The sequence below is a fragment of the Heptranchias perlo genome, chromosome 9 (genome assembly GCF_035084215.1).
Source record: "Heptranchias perlo isolate sHepPer1 chromosome 9, sHepPer1.hap1, whole genome shotgun sequence".
NCBI classification, from domain to species: domain Eukaryota; kingdom Metazoa; phylum Chordata; class Chondrichthyes; order Hexanchiformes; family Hexanchidae; genus Heptranchias; species Heptranchias perlo.
The window spans coordinates 78,072,948-78,085,662 of NC_090333.1; the positions used below are offsets into that span (position 1 = coordinate 78,072,948).

Below are 12,715 nucleotides of genomic sequence, written 5' to 3' on the forward strand. Positions count from 1 at the left end.
TAAAAGCATAAGTAGTTTATTGTTTTTAAAAAAGTTAACTTTACAAAAGTCAACCCTTACATACTATACAAAAACTCTTTTAAAAAAAAAAGAAACCTATACAAAACAATTGTGCAAAATGTACATATCTGACCACTATGGTGCCTTATCAATTCTGGTTATTGTTGGTCCGATTGACAGCCATAGCGACAGTCGAGATCAGTGCCCCCATCATTTCCATGAAGCACATGTCTCTCCTTTCTGCAGCCTCCCTGTCCAGCCGACGCTGCTCAGCCTCAAACTCCAGGTACCTGCGCTGCATTTCCTGCTGACATATCATGTAATCATATAAGACGTTGCCTGTGTCTCCCTTTTTGCATTTCTTTTTGCCATCTGCAAATTCAATTTAAAAAAAAAAATTGTCATTATTCTTATTCTGCTGATTCTCCTAATCACTACATTAGATTCAAAAATCAACAGTCACAGCAGTACTGAGCCTAATTCAGAACCCTTTGCTTCACTGACATGAGCCTGATAGTGTACAGAATTATCGATGGAGAGAAGTGGTGAGCTGAAAAGACACAGCCATGGAGTAGAGAGGGACACAGGTTCAGTTGCTAATATGAACAGTGGCAATCTCTATGCCTCTTGGAAACCAGCTACAGGGGCCACACACAGCATCTTGGGAGCAGGGTGTCAGCTTCCCTTTCGGCAACAGTGGAGTCAGACAAACCAAAAATGGGGGATAGTTTACAAGAAGAAAAATTAGAGAAAAAGAGTATTAAAATAAATTAAATAAACTACTGGCAGGAGGGTGAGGGCGGACTATACGAACTGATCCACCAGTGAAATCAAGCCTTTGGCCCTCAGGTCACTGGAATTCAGTCATTCTATTTTCACTGAAAACTTTAACGTGCTTGGAAATGAAATGATTAATTTACCCTTACAAATGCTGGTGACACAACTGGCCAATGATCATATGAAATCAGAAGTTGCTAATAACCTATGGCGCTTCAGATAATTCATTATATGTTTTCTCTTGGGATGTGGGTGACGGTGGCAAGGGTGTACTTAGTGACAAATGGCAGTGCTTAGTAACAGTATGGCAGCTTTCATGGTCACTTGCTGGTGGTGCCCCACAAATGATCAGATTTATAGAGTTAAACTTGAAAGCAGGACCTCTGGGTTGCTAGTCCGGTACCATAGCCATTAGGCTCCTGCACCTTTATATTGTGTGACTCGTTCTCCCTCTAATGACTGGAACATTTTTTAAAGTTTTGGCACACTTCGTCTGTTGTCAATTACAATGGGCTGAATTCCCAGAGGTGCTGGGATTGACCCGCACCATCAGCTGGATTCCCTGACACACTCCCTCCCTCTCTCTGTCACAGCGCATTGAGATGGACTGAGAAACAGGTATAGGAAGGGAGATCACAAGGGAGGTAGCAGCAAACGTGTACGTGTAACGCTAATGGTTAATTTATATTTTTGGATGGGTCTTTGAAACTGAAGGATATTCATTCTGGAGAAGAGAACACTTCGGAGGTTGTCAGTTTGAAACACAGAATGGGTTAGACACGGTACAGTTCTCTCGACTATGTGTCAACAAACTGTTTTTAAACTAACGGTAGAAGATTGCCCATGTTAGCTACCTTTGTGGACTCTGAGTGGAATTGCTAATTCAGTGCTGATTGCTGGTAATTTGCGCCCTATAAGAAGTGGGTTGAGGGTCCGTATTTTCTTTTTTGTTAATGTGCGATTCGTGGAGATGGCAGAAGGAGAAGACCCCCATCCCTTTACGAGATTCTGTCTGTACTGTACTGCACTGCACTCACCCAGTATCCCTTAAATATTCAATAGTGCATCTGAAGAGAGAAGTACCGTTCTCTCAGGTCCCTCCTTCTGCTGACTCACCCAGTTTCTAAGGCCCCACACTCTGGAATACCTTCCATAAACTTCTCTGCCTCTCCACCTCCCTCTCCTCCTTAAAACCCACCTCTCTAACCAAGCTTTGGTCATGTGCATGGAATGTAGGGATTGACACCAGTTAGTGGTCTCAAAACCTTGAGAAAAAGCTACACTCGCCAGGGTTACACTGCAGTCAGCCCCCAGCTGAAGCAGTGAGATCTCCTGAGAACACTGAGGTCGGGTTACACTGCAGTCAGCCCCCAGCTGAAGCAGTGAGATCTCCTGAGAACACTGAGGTAGGGTTACACTGCAGTCAGCCCCCAGCTGAAGCAGTGAGATCTCCTGAGAACACTGAGGTCGGGTTACACTGGCTCCAGTTCCCTGTACACTGATGACATTCCAGAGGTCATTTTGCCGCTTCTACGCTCTGATGAAAAATACTGTGGCAGATCAAAGGTGTGTTACCAAGTTTTACATAATTTTTCCCAAGAAGCGTGTGAACCCTTGCCATAAAGCCCATGAGAATGAGCCGTATAATTTTGCTTTCGAACTGCAGAATAAGTTGCCTTATTTTAAATGGAAAGGGAAAAAACACATTATTTTGTAATCAACAAACATAAGAAGCCAAAGAAAACAAAATGGGTTCATTCTGTTCACAGTCAATGTACTTACGCAAGTTGGTGCCTCGAGGTCTTTCTTCAGCTCCATACCTATATTCATCACCTGAAGATGAGGAGGTGGAGGGTTTGTCTATGACTTCACCAGTGACATCACCTGCAGTTTAAAGATAGTAATGAATAATGGAGGATTAATTCACAGTTCTCAGTGAATATACATTCCATTGAGAAATAAAAGCTCCATGGGAAAAGTGATCTATCCATGGCTAACTAAAGAAGTTAAAGATAGTTTTAGATTAAAAGAAGAGGCTTATAATGTTGCGAAGAAGAGCAGCAAGCCTGAGCATGGGGAGAGTTGTAGAAACTAGCAAAGGATGACCAAAAAATTGATTAAAAGGGAGAATATAGAATGTGACAGTAAACTAGCAAGAAATGTAAAAACAGACTGTAAGAGCTTGTACAAGTATGTAAAAAGGAAGAGAGTAGCAAAAGTAAACGTTGGTCCCTTAGAGGCTGAGATAGGAGAAATTATAATGGGAAATAAGGAAATGGCAGAGACGTTAAACAAATATTTTGTATCTGTCTTCACAGTAGAAGACACAATAAGCATACCAGATATAGTGGGGAGCCAAGGTTGTAAAGAAAAAGTACTGGAAAAACTAATGGGACTAAAAACTGACAAATCCCATGGACCTGATGACCTACATCCTAGGGTTCTAAAAGAGGTGGCTGCAGATAGTGAATGCATTGGTTTTGATCTTCCAAAATTCCCTAGATTCTAGAATGGTCCCAGTGGATTGGAAGGTAGCAAATATAACACCGCTATTCAAGAAAGGAAGGAGAGAGAAAACAGGGAACTACAGGTCAGTTAGTCTGACATCAGTCGTCGGGAAAATGCTGGAATCCATTATTAAGGACAAAGTAACAGGGCACTTAGAAAATCGTAGCATCATTAGGCAGTCAACATGGTTTTATGAAAGGGAAATTGTGTTTAACAAATCTACTGGAGTTTTTTGAGGATGTAACTAGCAGGGTAGATAAAGGGGAACCAGTGGATGTAGTATATTTGGATTTTCAAAAGGCATTGGATTAGCTGCTACATAAAAGGTTGTTATGCAATATAGGGGCTCATGAGTTTGGGGGTAATATTAGCATGGATAGAGGATTGGTTAATGGACAGAAAAGAGAGTAGCGATAAGCGGGTTATTTTCAGGTTGGCAGGCTGTAACTAGTGTGGTACCGCAAGGATCAGTGCTTGGGCCTCAGCTGTTTACAATCTATATTAATGACTCAGATGAAGGGACCGAGTGTAATGTATCCAAGTTTGCTGACTATACAAGCTAGGTGGGAAATTAAGCTGTGAGGAGGACACAAAGAGTCCGCAAAGGGACACAGACAGGTTCAGTGAGTGGGCAAGATGGTGGCAGATGGAGTATAATGTGGGGAAATGTGAGATTATTCACTTTGATAGGAAGAATAGAAAAACAGAATTTTTTTTAAATGGTGAGAAACTATTAAATGTTGGTGTTCAGAGAGCTTTGGGTGTCCTCGTACAAGAAGCACAGAAAGTTCGCATGCAGGTACAGCAAACAATTAGGAAGGCAAATAGCATGTTGGCCTTTAGTGCAAAGGGTTGGAGTACAAGAGTAAGGAAGTCTTGCAACAATTGTACAGGGCTTTGGTGAGACCACACTTGGAGTACTGTGCACAGTTTTGGTCTCCTTGTCTAAGGAAGGATATTACTTGTCTTAGAGGCGGTGCAATGATGGTTCACTGGATTGATTCCTAGGATGAGAGGATTGCCCTATGATGAGAGATTGAGTAGAATGGGCCTATACTGTCTGGGATTTAGAAGCATGAGAGGTGATCTCATTGAAATATAAAAGATTCTGAGGGGGCTGAGAGGTTGTTTCCCCGGCTGGAGAGTCTGGAACAAGGAGGCATAGTCTCAGGATAAGGGGTCAGCCATTTAAGACTGATGAGGAGTAATTTCTTCACTCAGGGTTGTGAATCTTTGGAATTCTCTACCCCAAAGGGCTGTGGATGCTAAGTCGTTGAGTATAATCAAGGCTGAGATAGATAGATTTTTGGAATCTAAGGGAATCTAGGGATATGGAGATCAGGCGGGAAAGTGGAGTTGAGGTTAAAGATCAGCCATGATCTTATTGAATGGCGGAGCAGGTTCGAGGGGCCGTATAGCCTACTCCTGCTGCTGTTTCTTATGTTTCTACTGTACGAGACCCCAGCTTACATTACAGTACTGAGTGGTGACCCTGTGTCTGTGGAAAAACTGCCCACCCCTTTGTCAATGATCTGCTGGAGTACAGTTCCACAGACACCAACAGCTTTCACATAATTTGCCCTTTATTTAATGGCGAGCCCAGATGGTGAGCATCAGCAGGCTGTTTGTGCTGGGGGTGCATCATCATCAATTCTGATCCTGTCCCTCTTGTCCTTTGTCCATGTGTGTTTTCCAGCACACCCCATTGGATGGCCACCAGGTGCAAGATCAGTCGTTCGGAGTGACATTTACATTCCCTGCATCAATCTTGGGTTTTCCGTGCCCAGCTGAATTATTTTACGGCCAAATTATAGGCAATTTTGTACTGCAGATTAATGCCCTCCAAAAACTAGATGGTTAGGACCCACCTAACTAAAACCACAAGAGACACTCCACTCACAAAGGATAGTGTGCCTTTTAAATGTTGTAAATACTGTGCAGTATTGGCTGTTTGGATGTACTTACAAAAAAAGGAATAATTTGCATTCACCAAGTGCCTTACTCTGTCCATCCCAAAGCACTATACAAGTGATGGATTACTCTAGAAGTGCAGTCGCTGTTGTTGTTTGAGTAAACTTGCGTGACTGGGTTCAAATTAGCACCAGATAAGACAGCTCATTTGTTTTTATTCGTTCTTGGGATCTGTCAAGGCTACACTTATTGCCCCAGGTACCTCAAGAAGGTGCTGATGGTCGGCCGCCTTCTTGAACTGCGTCTGAGTGGCTTGCTACGCCTTCAGAGGGCATTAATTGGGCAGGGCAGCCTTGAGGAAGAGTTTATTGAGTGTATTAGGGATGGATTTCTTGAGCAGTATGTAACTGATCCTACAAGGGGGTAAGCAACCTCGGACCTGGTCCTGTGTAATGAGCCAGGATTAGTTAATAATGTCCTAGTTAAGGATCCCCTTGGAATGAGTGACCATAACATGGTTACATTCCATATCCAATTAGAGGGTGAGAAGGTTGGTTCTCAAACAAGCGTACTGAGCTTGAATAAAGGAGATTATGATGGTATGAGGGCGGAATTGATTAAAGTGGACTGGGAAAATAGACTGAAGGGTAAGACGGTACATGAGCAGTGGTGTTCATTTAAGGAGTTATTTTACAACTTTCAAAACAAATATATTCCACTGAGGAAAAAAGGGTGTAAAAGAAATGACAGCCATCCGTGGCTAAGTAAAGAAATTAAGGATAGTATCCGACTAAAAACAAGGACCTATATGGTAGCTAAACTTAGTGGGAGGATAGAAGATTGGGAAGTCTTCAAAAGACAGCAAAAAGTAACTAAAGGATTGATTAAGAAAGGGAAGATAGATTATGAAAATAAATTAGCAAAAAATATAAAAACAGATAGCAAGAGTTTCTATCATTATATAAAAAGAAAAAGGGTGACTAAGGCAAATGTAGGTCCCTTAGAGGATAACACCGGGAAATTAATGGTGGGAAACATGGAGATGGCAAAAATGTTGAACAAATATTTTGTTTCAGTCTCTACGGAAGAGGACACTAAGAATATCCCAACACTGGACAAACAGGGGGCTCTAGGCGGGGAGGAGCTAATTACAATTACAATCACTAAGGAATTGGTACTTAGTAAATTAATGGGACTCATGGCGGATAAATCCCCTGGACCTGATGGCTTACATCCTAGGGTCTTGAGGGAAGTGGCAGTGGAGATTGTGGATGCTTTGGTAATAATTTTCCAAAATTCTCTGGACTCGGCAGATTGGAAAACTGCTAATGTAACACCCTTATTTAAAAAGGGTAGTAGGCAGAAGGCTGGAAATTATAGACCAATTAGCCTAACATCTGTGGTGGGTAAAATTTTGGAATCTATTATTAAGGAGACAGTAGCAGAACATTTGGATAAACATAATTTAATAGGACAAAGTCAGCATGGCTTTACGAAGGGGAAGTCATGTCTGACAAATTTGCTTGAGTTCTTTGAGGACATAACAGGGTGGATAAAGGGGAACCAGTGGACGTATGTATTTAGACTTCCAGAAGGCATTCGACAAGGTGCCACATAAAAGATTATTGCTCAAGATAAAGAATCACTGGATTGGGGGTAATATTCTGGCATGGGTGGAGGATTGGTTATCTAACAGGAAGCAGAGAGTTGGGATAAATGGTTCATTCTCGGACTGGCAACCAGTAGCCAGTGGTGTTCCGCAGGGGTCGGTGCTGGGTCCCCAACTCTTTACAATCTATATTAACGATTTGAAGGAGGGGACCGAGTGTAACATATCAAAGCTTGCAGATGATACAAAGATGGGAGGGAAAGTAGAGAGTGAGGAGGACATAAAAAACCTGCAGGGGGATATAGACAGGCTGGGTGAGTGGGCGGAGATTTGGCAGATGCAATACAATATTGGAAAATGTGAGGTTATGCACTTTGGCAGGAAAAACCAGGGAGCAAGTCATTATCTTGATGGCAAGAGACTGGAAAGTACTGCAGTACAAAGGGATCTGGGGGTCCTAATGCAAGAAAATCAAAAAGTTAGTATGCAGGTGCAGCAGGTGATCAAGAATGCCAACGGAATGTTGGCTTTTATTGCTAGGGGGATAGAATATAAAAACAGGGAGGTATTGCTGCAGTTATATAAGGTATTGGTGAGACCGCACCTGGAATACTGCATACAGTTTTGGTCTCCATACTTAAGAAAAGACATACTTGCTCTCGAGGCAGTACAAAGAAGGTTCACTCGGTTAATCCCGGGGATGAGAGGGCGGACATACTCATTGGAGTTCAGAAGAATGAGAGGCGATCTTATTGAAACATATAAGATTGTGAAGGGGCTTGATCGGGTGGATGCGGTGAGGATGTTCCCAAGGATGGGTGAAACTAGAACGAGGGGGCATAATCTTAAAATAAGGGGCTGCTCTTTCAAAACTGAGATGAGGGGAAACTTCTTCACTCAGAGGGTGGTCGGTCTGTGGAATTTGCTGCCCCAGGAAGCTGTCATTGAATAAATTCAAAGCAGAAATAGACAGTTTCCTAGAAGTAAAGGGAATTAGGGGTTACGGGGAGCGGGCAGGAAATTGGACATGAATTTAGATTTGAGGTTAGGATCAGATCAGCCATGATCTTATTGAATGGCGGAGCAGGCTCGAAGGGCCGATTGGCCTACTCCTGCTCCTATTTCTTATGTTCTTATTAAGAGTCAGTCATGAAGTGTAGTACTGGAGTTATATGTAGGCCAGACTGAGTACGGGTAACAGGTTCCTATTGATGAACCACTTGGGTTTTATGACATTCTGGCAGCTATCGTGGTCACAATTTATTTAATTCAATTTCAAAACATAAAAATCAGTAGTATTTTTAATTAAAAGGAAAATGTATTCTAATGAATCATCACATGATTGAATAGGTTACGTTGATAGCTTCCTATACACTTAGTCACCTCTGTAATCGAAATGCTAGTTAGAGGCAGCTTGGAAAAAAGACATTTATGGCTAGAAGTTGCATTTATCCCATTGGCAAAGCCTCGGTGGGTACATGGTGTTGCCTATGGGATAGCTGTGATGCAGGGTGGAAGATCCCTTTGTGCGACACCACTAGGTTCAGCTCTGGTAGTATTTATGCATGGGGTCGCTGGGCTATAAGCAGGTCTTCCCCATTCAGGCCTCTCTATAACCTATTGAGCCCTTTTCATCCAGACATATCTGGGATTGCATTGAAATTACAAGTTATGCGTTTAATTAAATTGTTTACAACTATCTTAGTCAGTATTTCAGGAAGCTATATAAAAGAATCATTGTACCCATTATATTTCATTGTTACATTATGTAGTCATTCCAATTACTAAAAGTCTGAATGAGCATACAGTGCAGGTGCAGATTGTTACGGTCAGGTTCTTTTGTTAAAATAAAATGATTTGTTCCCCTGCACCAAGCACCATTTCCTAGACACACAAATAATAGACTGCCCTGATAGCTTATGCACTATCTGGTATAGAAATGAGGCATATAGATCAGCAATGTCCTAGATTCAAGACTGTGCTAAATTGGCTGCTATTCGCCTCAGCACCCTGGGGTAGGAATGGGGGAGAAATGATCTGCTAAGGTTCCTGTATAAATACATCTAGTGATACCTGCTGGAAGGTGTGAACATCAGAGGACCAGAAAAGGGTTTAGCCGTTATGCCCCTTCACAAATGAATCATCTGGTGACGTTCAGGATTTTCCTCCTAAATACTGCCTGTTTTTGGGCAGTACCAGGGCCCCTAAAAGGGCTACTGGAATTTTCCTCCACCTACTCACCCTGATGGCAAGCAGGCAGCACTTAAGTGTCTGTGGGATCTCCCTTTACTTCAGCCGAAACGGAACTGCCCAGAATTTACACCTTAGTAAAAAGAGGCATTCACCAGGCAGATAGTGTTATGGAGGCAGAGGAGAGTTAGAGGCGCTCTCTTAGAGGAATCTGAACAAAACAGACTGCAGTACTGCAACTACAACAATTTGCATTTATATAGTGTGTTTAACACAGTAAAACATCCCAAGGCGCTTCATGAGCGTAATCAGACAAAAATTGACACTGAGCCAAAGGAGACTTTAGGACAGGTGACCAAAAGCTTGGTCAAAGAGGTAGGTTTTAAGGAGCATCTTAGAGGAGTGGGGTGAAGAAGCAGAGAGGTTTAGGGAGCAAATTCTAGAGATTTGGGTCTAGACGGCTGAAGGCATGGCTGCCAAAGGTGGAATGAAGGAAGTGGGTGATGGGACAAAAGGCCAGAGATGGAGGAACACAGAAATCTCGGAGTGTTGTCGAGCTGATGGAGGTTACAGAGATGGGGAGGAGTGAGGCCATGGAGGGATTTGAACACAATGATGAGAATTTTAAAATCGAAGTATCAGTGAATCAAGAGTTAATGTAGGGCAGCGAACACAGGGGTGATGGGTGAACGGGACTTGGTGCGGTTTAGGATAAGGGCAGCAAAATTTTGGGTGAGCTTAAGCTTATGGAGGGTGGAACATGGGAGGCCGGCCAGGAGAGCATCGGAATAGTTGTGTCTGGAGGTAACAAAAACATTGATTAAGATTTCAGCAGCAGATGGGCTGAGGCAGAGGTGGAGATGGGTGATATTATGGAGTTGGAAGCAGGCGATCTTGGAGAGGATATGGCTTCAGAGGTTCTGCTCAGGGTGAAATAGGACGCTGAGGTTGCGAGCAGTCTGGTTCAGCCTGAGACAGTGGCCTGGGAGGGGGATGAAATCAGTGGCTAGGGAACGGAGTTTGTGGTGGGGCCCATGATAATGCCTTCGGTCTTCCCAATGTTTAATTGGAGGAAATTTCGGCTCATCCAGGACTGGATGTCAGACAAGCAATCTGACAACACAGAGGCGGTGGTGAGGTAGAGCTGGGTGTCTTCAGCATACATGTGGAACCTGACATTGTTTTCGGATGATGTCGCCGAGGGGCAGTATGTAGATGAGAAATAGGACTGGGGGGGACTCAATGGTAACGGGGCAGGAAGAGAAGCCATTCCAGGAGATTCTCTGGCAGTGACTGGATAGGTAAGAATGGAGCCAGGCGAGGGCAGTCCCTCTCAGCTGCCACAGATATTGCTGCTGTTCTCTATGGTGCCGCTGGAACAATTGGCACCCTGCCCCTTTAAGTTGCTTCGGCATGTTGAACACTGTAGCAGCACTTGATTTCCCTCTCACTCAGAGGCAGACTCCTAATGAGGAGCACTATTATCATTGGGAGCTCTTCCTGAATATGTAATTAACCCTGCCCCAAGAAAATGGGACAAGGTCACAGTGAGATTGGACCAGTAGCCGGAATCTCGTTCAACCCAACTTTCGGCAGCAACCCCGAAAAATAAAGAAAATCCAGACCTCACACATGAAGAAAGACCACTTGGGAATATGTAGCACCCAGGAAATCCCAGCCTCAATCAGTATCTTCTGACAAGGGGAAAAATTGTTTTGCGAATAATTCTATATCCTGAGGTGGTGAAAGTGCTTCACTCTTGGTGCATTGCTGCCTGCTATTCACACAGTTCACATTTCTATTTCCAGAGTGTCAACTCTCATCGTATAAGGTGACACTCTGAGTCACCATTTTTAAACAGCATGGGAGGACTGATGAGATTGAAGAAATATTTCAGATAAAGCCCTACAGTGAATTTTATCCTCAATTGTACAGGCCTATATCCAGCTTTTTAAAAAAAAATACTTTTAATGTTTACAAGTTTAAAAAAATGTGAACAGCTCTAAGTAGCTAAGCTTCCTGATCACAGCCCCCACCTTCTCTAAATTTCCTTGACTGTATACAGTGGCTTGACATTTTGTCACCAAACCCTTACCCTCATCCTGGCTGTATGCACAGCAGGGGATTCTGAGAGCAGAGCCTCAGCAATACAACATCACTGCTCCACCAACAAGTTCTGGAGACAGAGGACAGGGGCCAGACACTTCGCGAGTTTAATGCATTTTGAGCTGCATGGTGTCACTGAGTGTTACAACATCAAAAAGCACAAGAACTGAAAGTAAATAACTTAATTAAATACCCTCATTAAAAAAAATATAGGACTTTTTTTTAATATGTATATTCAAGGGTAAGATTGCTTTAAGTCTTTATCTCAAGGATTCCTTTAAATCATATAATTTGACTCATCTAAATAAATGTAAAATATTTTGAACAGATGCTTTCCATTTGAATTAAATATTTTAAGCAGAATACTCAGTATACCCTGGTGGAATAATGATTCAATTTCCGAGAGGCTCGATAACTCACGTACTATAAAGCATAAGTTATAGTTAATATAGGTGAAGTTGCATAAACCAAAGGTCACATGGAAAATTGAACATCCTGCTTAAAGCACTGCTTCCAATGTCAGAAAAAGACATTTTAAAGGAAACCTTGAAAAATAGAGCACACCAAAGGTTAAAGTGGGCCAGAACACTGATTCTTAATGTCTATGGCCACTTTTAATGCTGTCCAGCAGTGTTCAGTTCCCCTATAACTCCTGGAGAAAACAATCAGGGCAACCATGAAACTATATTTCCACCACTGCTGATCTGCACCAAGGTGTTGCTTTTACAACAAAATCCAGTCATACTACCTTTCAAACACCCATTTTTCTTCCCTCTTGTCTCGCCTTCTGAAGGGGTGGGCAACTGATACAGGGGTCTAGTTCCACAAACACTGACAGCCCTCTGCTACCATGCCAAAATGGTTATTCTTAATATGTAAGCAAGTGCTTCTGGGGCTTTCGACGGCAGGGATGAGTCTGACTGAGTTTTCACCTCAAGTTCACACACACACTTTCCACTTGGCTGACTTTTATTGCCCTTCCTAACCTAGAGTTATCTAGACTAAATGTAGTGCTGCCCTGACCTGACCTGAGACAAGTTGGCCTAGCACAGACTAGGGATCAAACCTGGAATTTCAGACCATAAGAGTGCTTCAGCTATTGTGCTATCAGGGGAGGAAGTCATTCAATTTCAAAGGGACCCAACCTTCACAGAAAACCTGTAAAACGTTGCTGTAATGAAAATTATGCATGGCCCTTCTCCATTCCTATATAAGGTTTGCTAAACACTTAAATGAAAATAATGCCCTTTTAACTTCTATCAGCATGCCTCAGCTTGGTGTACAGAAACTGTTTAAACTTCATTCCTTTCTTTAAAGGAACACAAATAAAATTGACATTCAATTTATATAGCTGCCATTCCATTTGTAAAAATAGCACCTGTCCTGACCTCAGTCATGCCACTGTGGAAGGTTCCAAGTGACTGTCAGGCTCTTCTCCACATGGAGGGATATATCGGAGGGGGAAGTCACCTCTAGTGTTCTGTGCATCTCTTAGTTTCAAAACACATTGATACAGGCCACGGGAGCAGGTCACCCAATCTCACTCTCAAACAAAAATGGCCCACCTGGAATTTCCATAGGCAAAAGAAAACAAACAATCGTGGTCTAGACTAC

The 12,715-nt window shown here is 42.7% G+C and overlaps 1 protein-coding gene across 2 annotated transcripts in view; it reads right to left on the reverse strand.

Moving 5' to 3' along the window:
• Positions 1 to 12,715, reverse strand: part of LOC137325552 (uncharacterized) — a 16,322-nt gene continuing 3,607 nt past the window's right edge. For both annotated transcript variants that reach the window (XM_067990791.1, XM_067990790.1), the window contains exons 2-3: positions 2,560 to 2,661; positions 1 to 372 (exon numbers count right to left, since the gene is read on the reverse strand). In XM_067990791.1, coding sequence (XP_067846892.1) covers positions 149 to 372; positions 2,560 to 2,661 — 326 coding nt within the window. In that variant the 3' untranslated portion in view covers positions 1 to 148. The remainder of the gene's footprint in view (positions 373 to 2,559; positions 2,662 to 12,715) is intronic.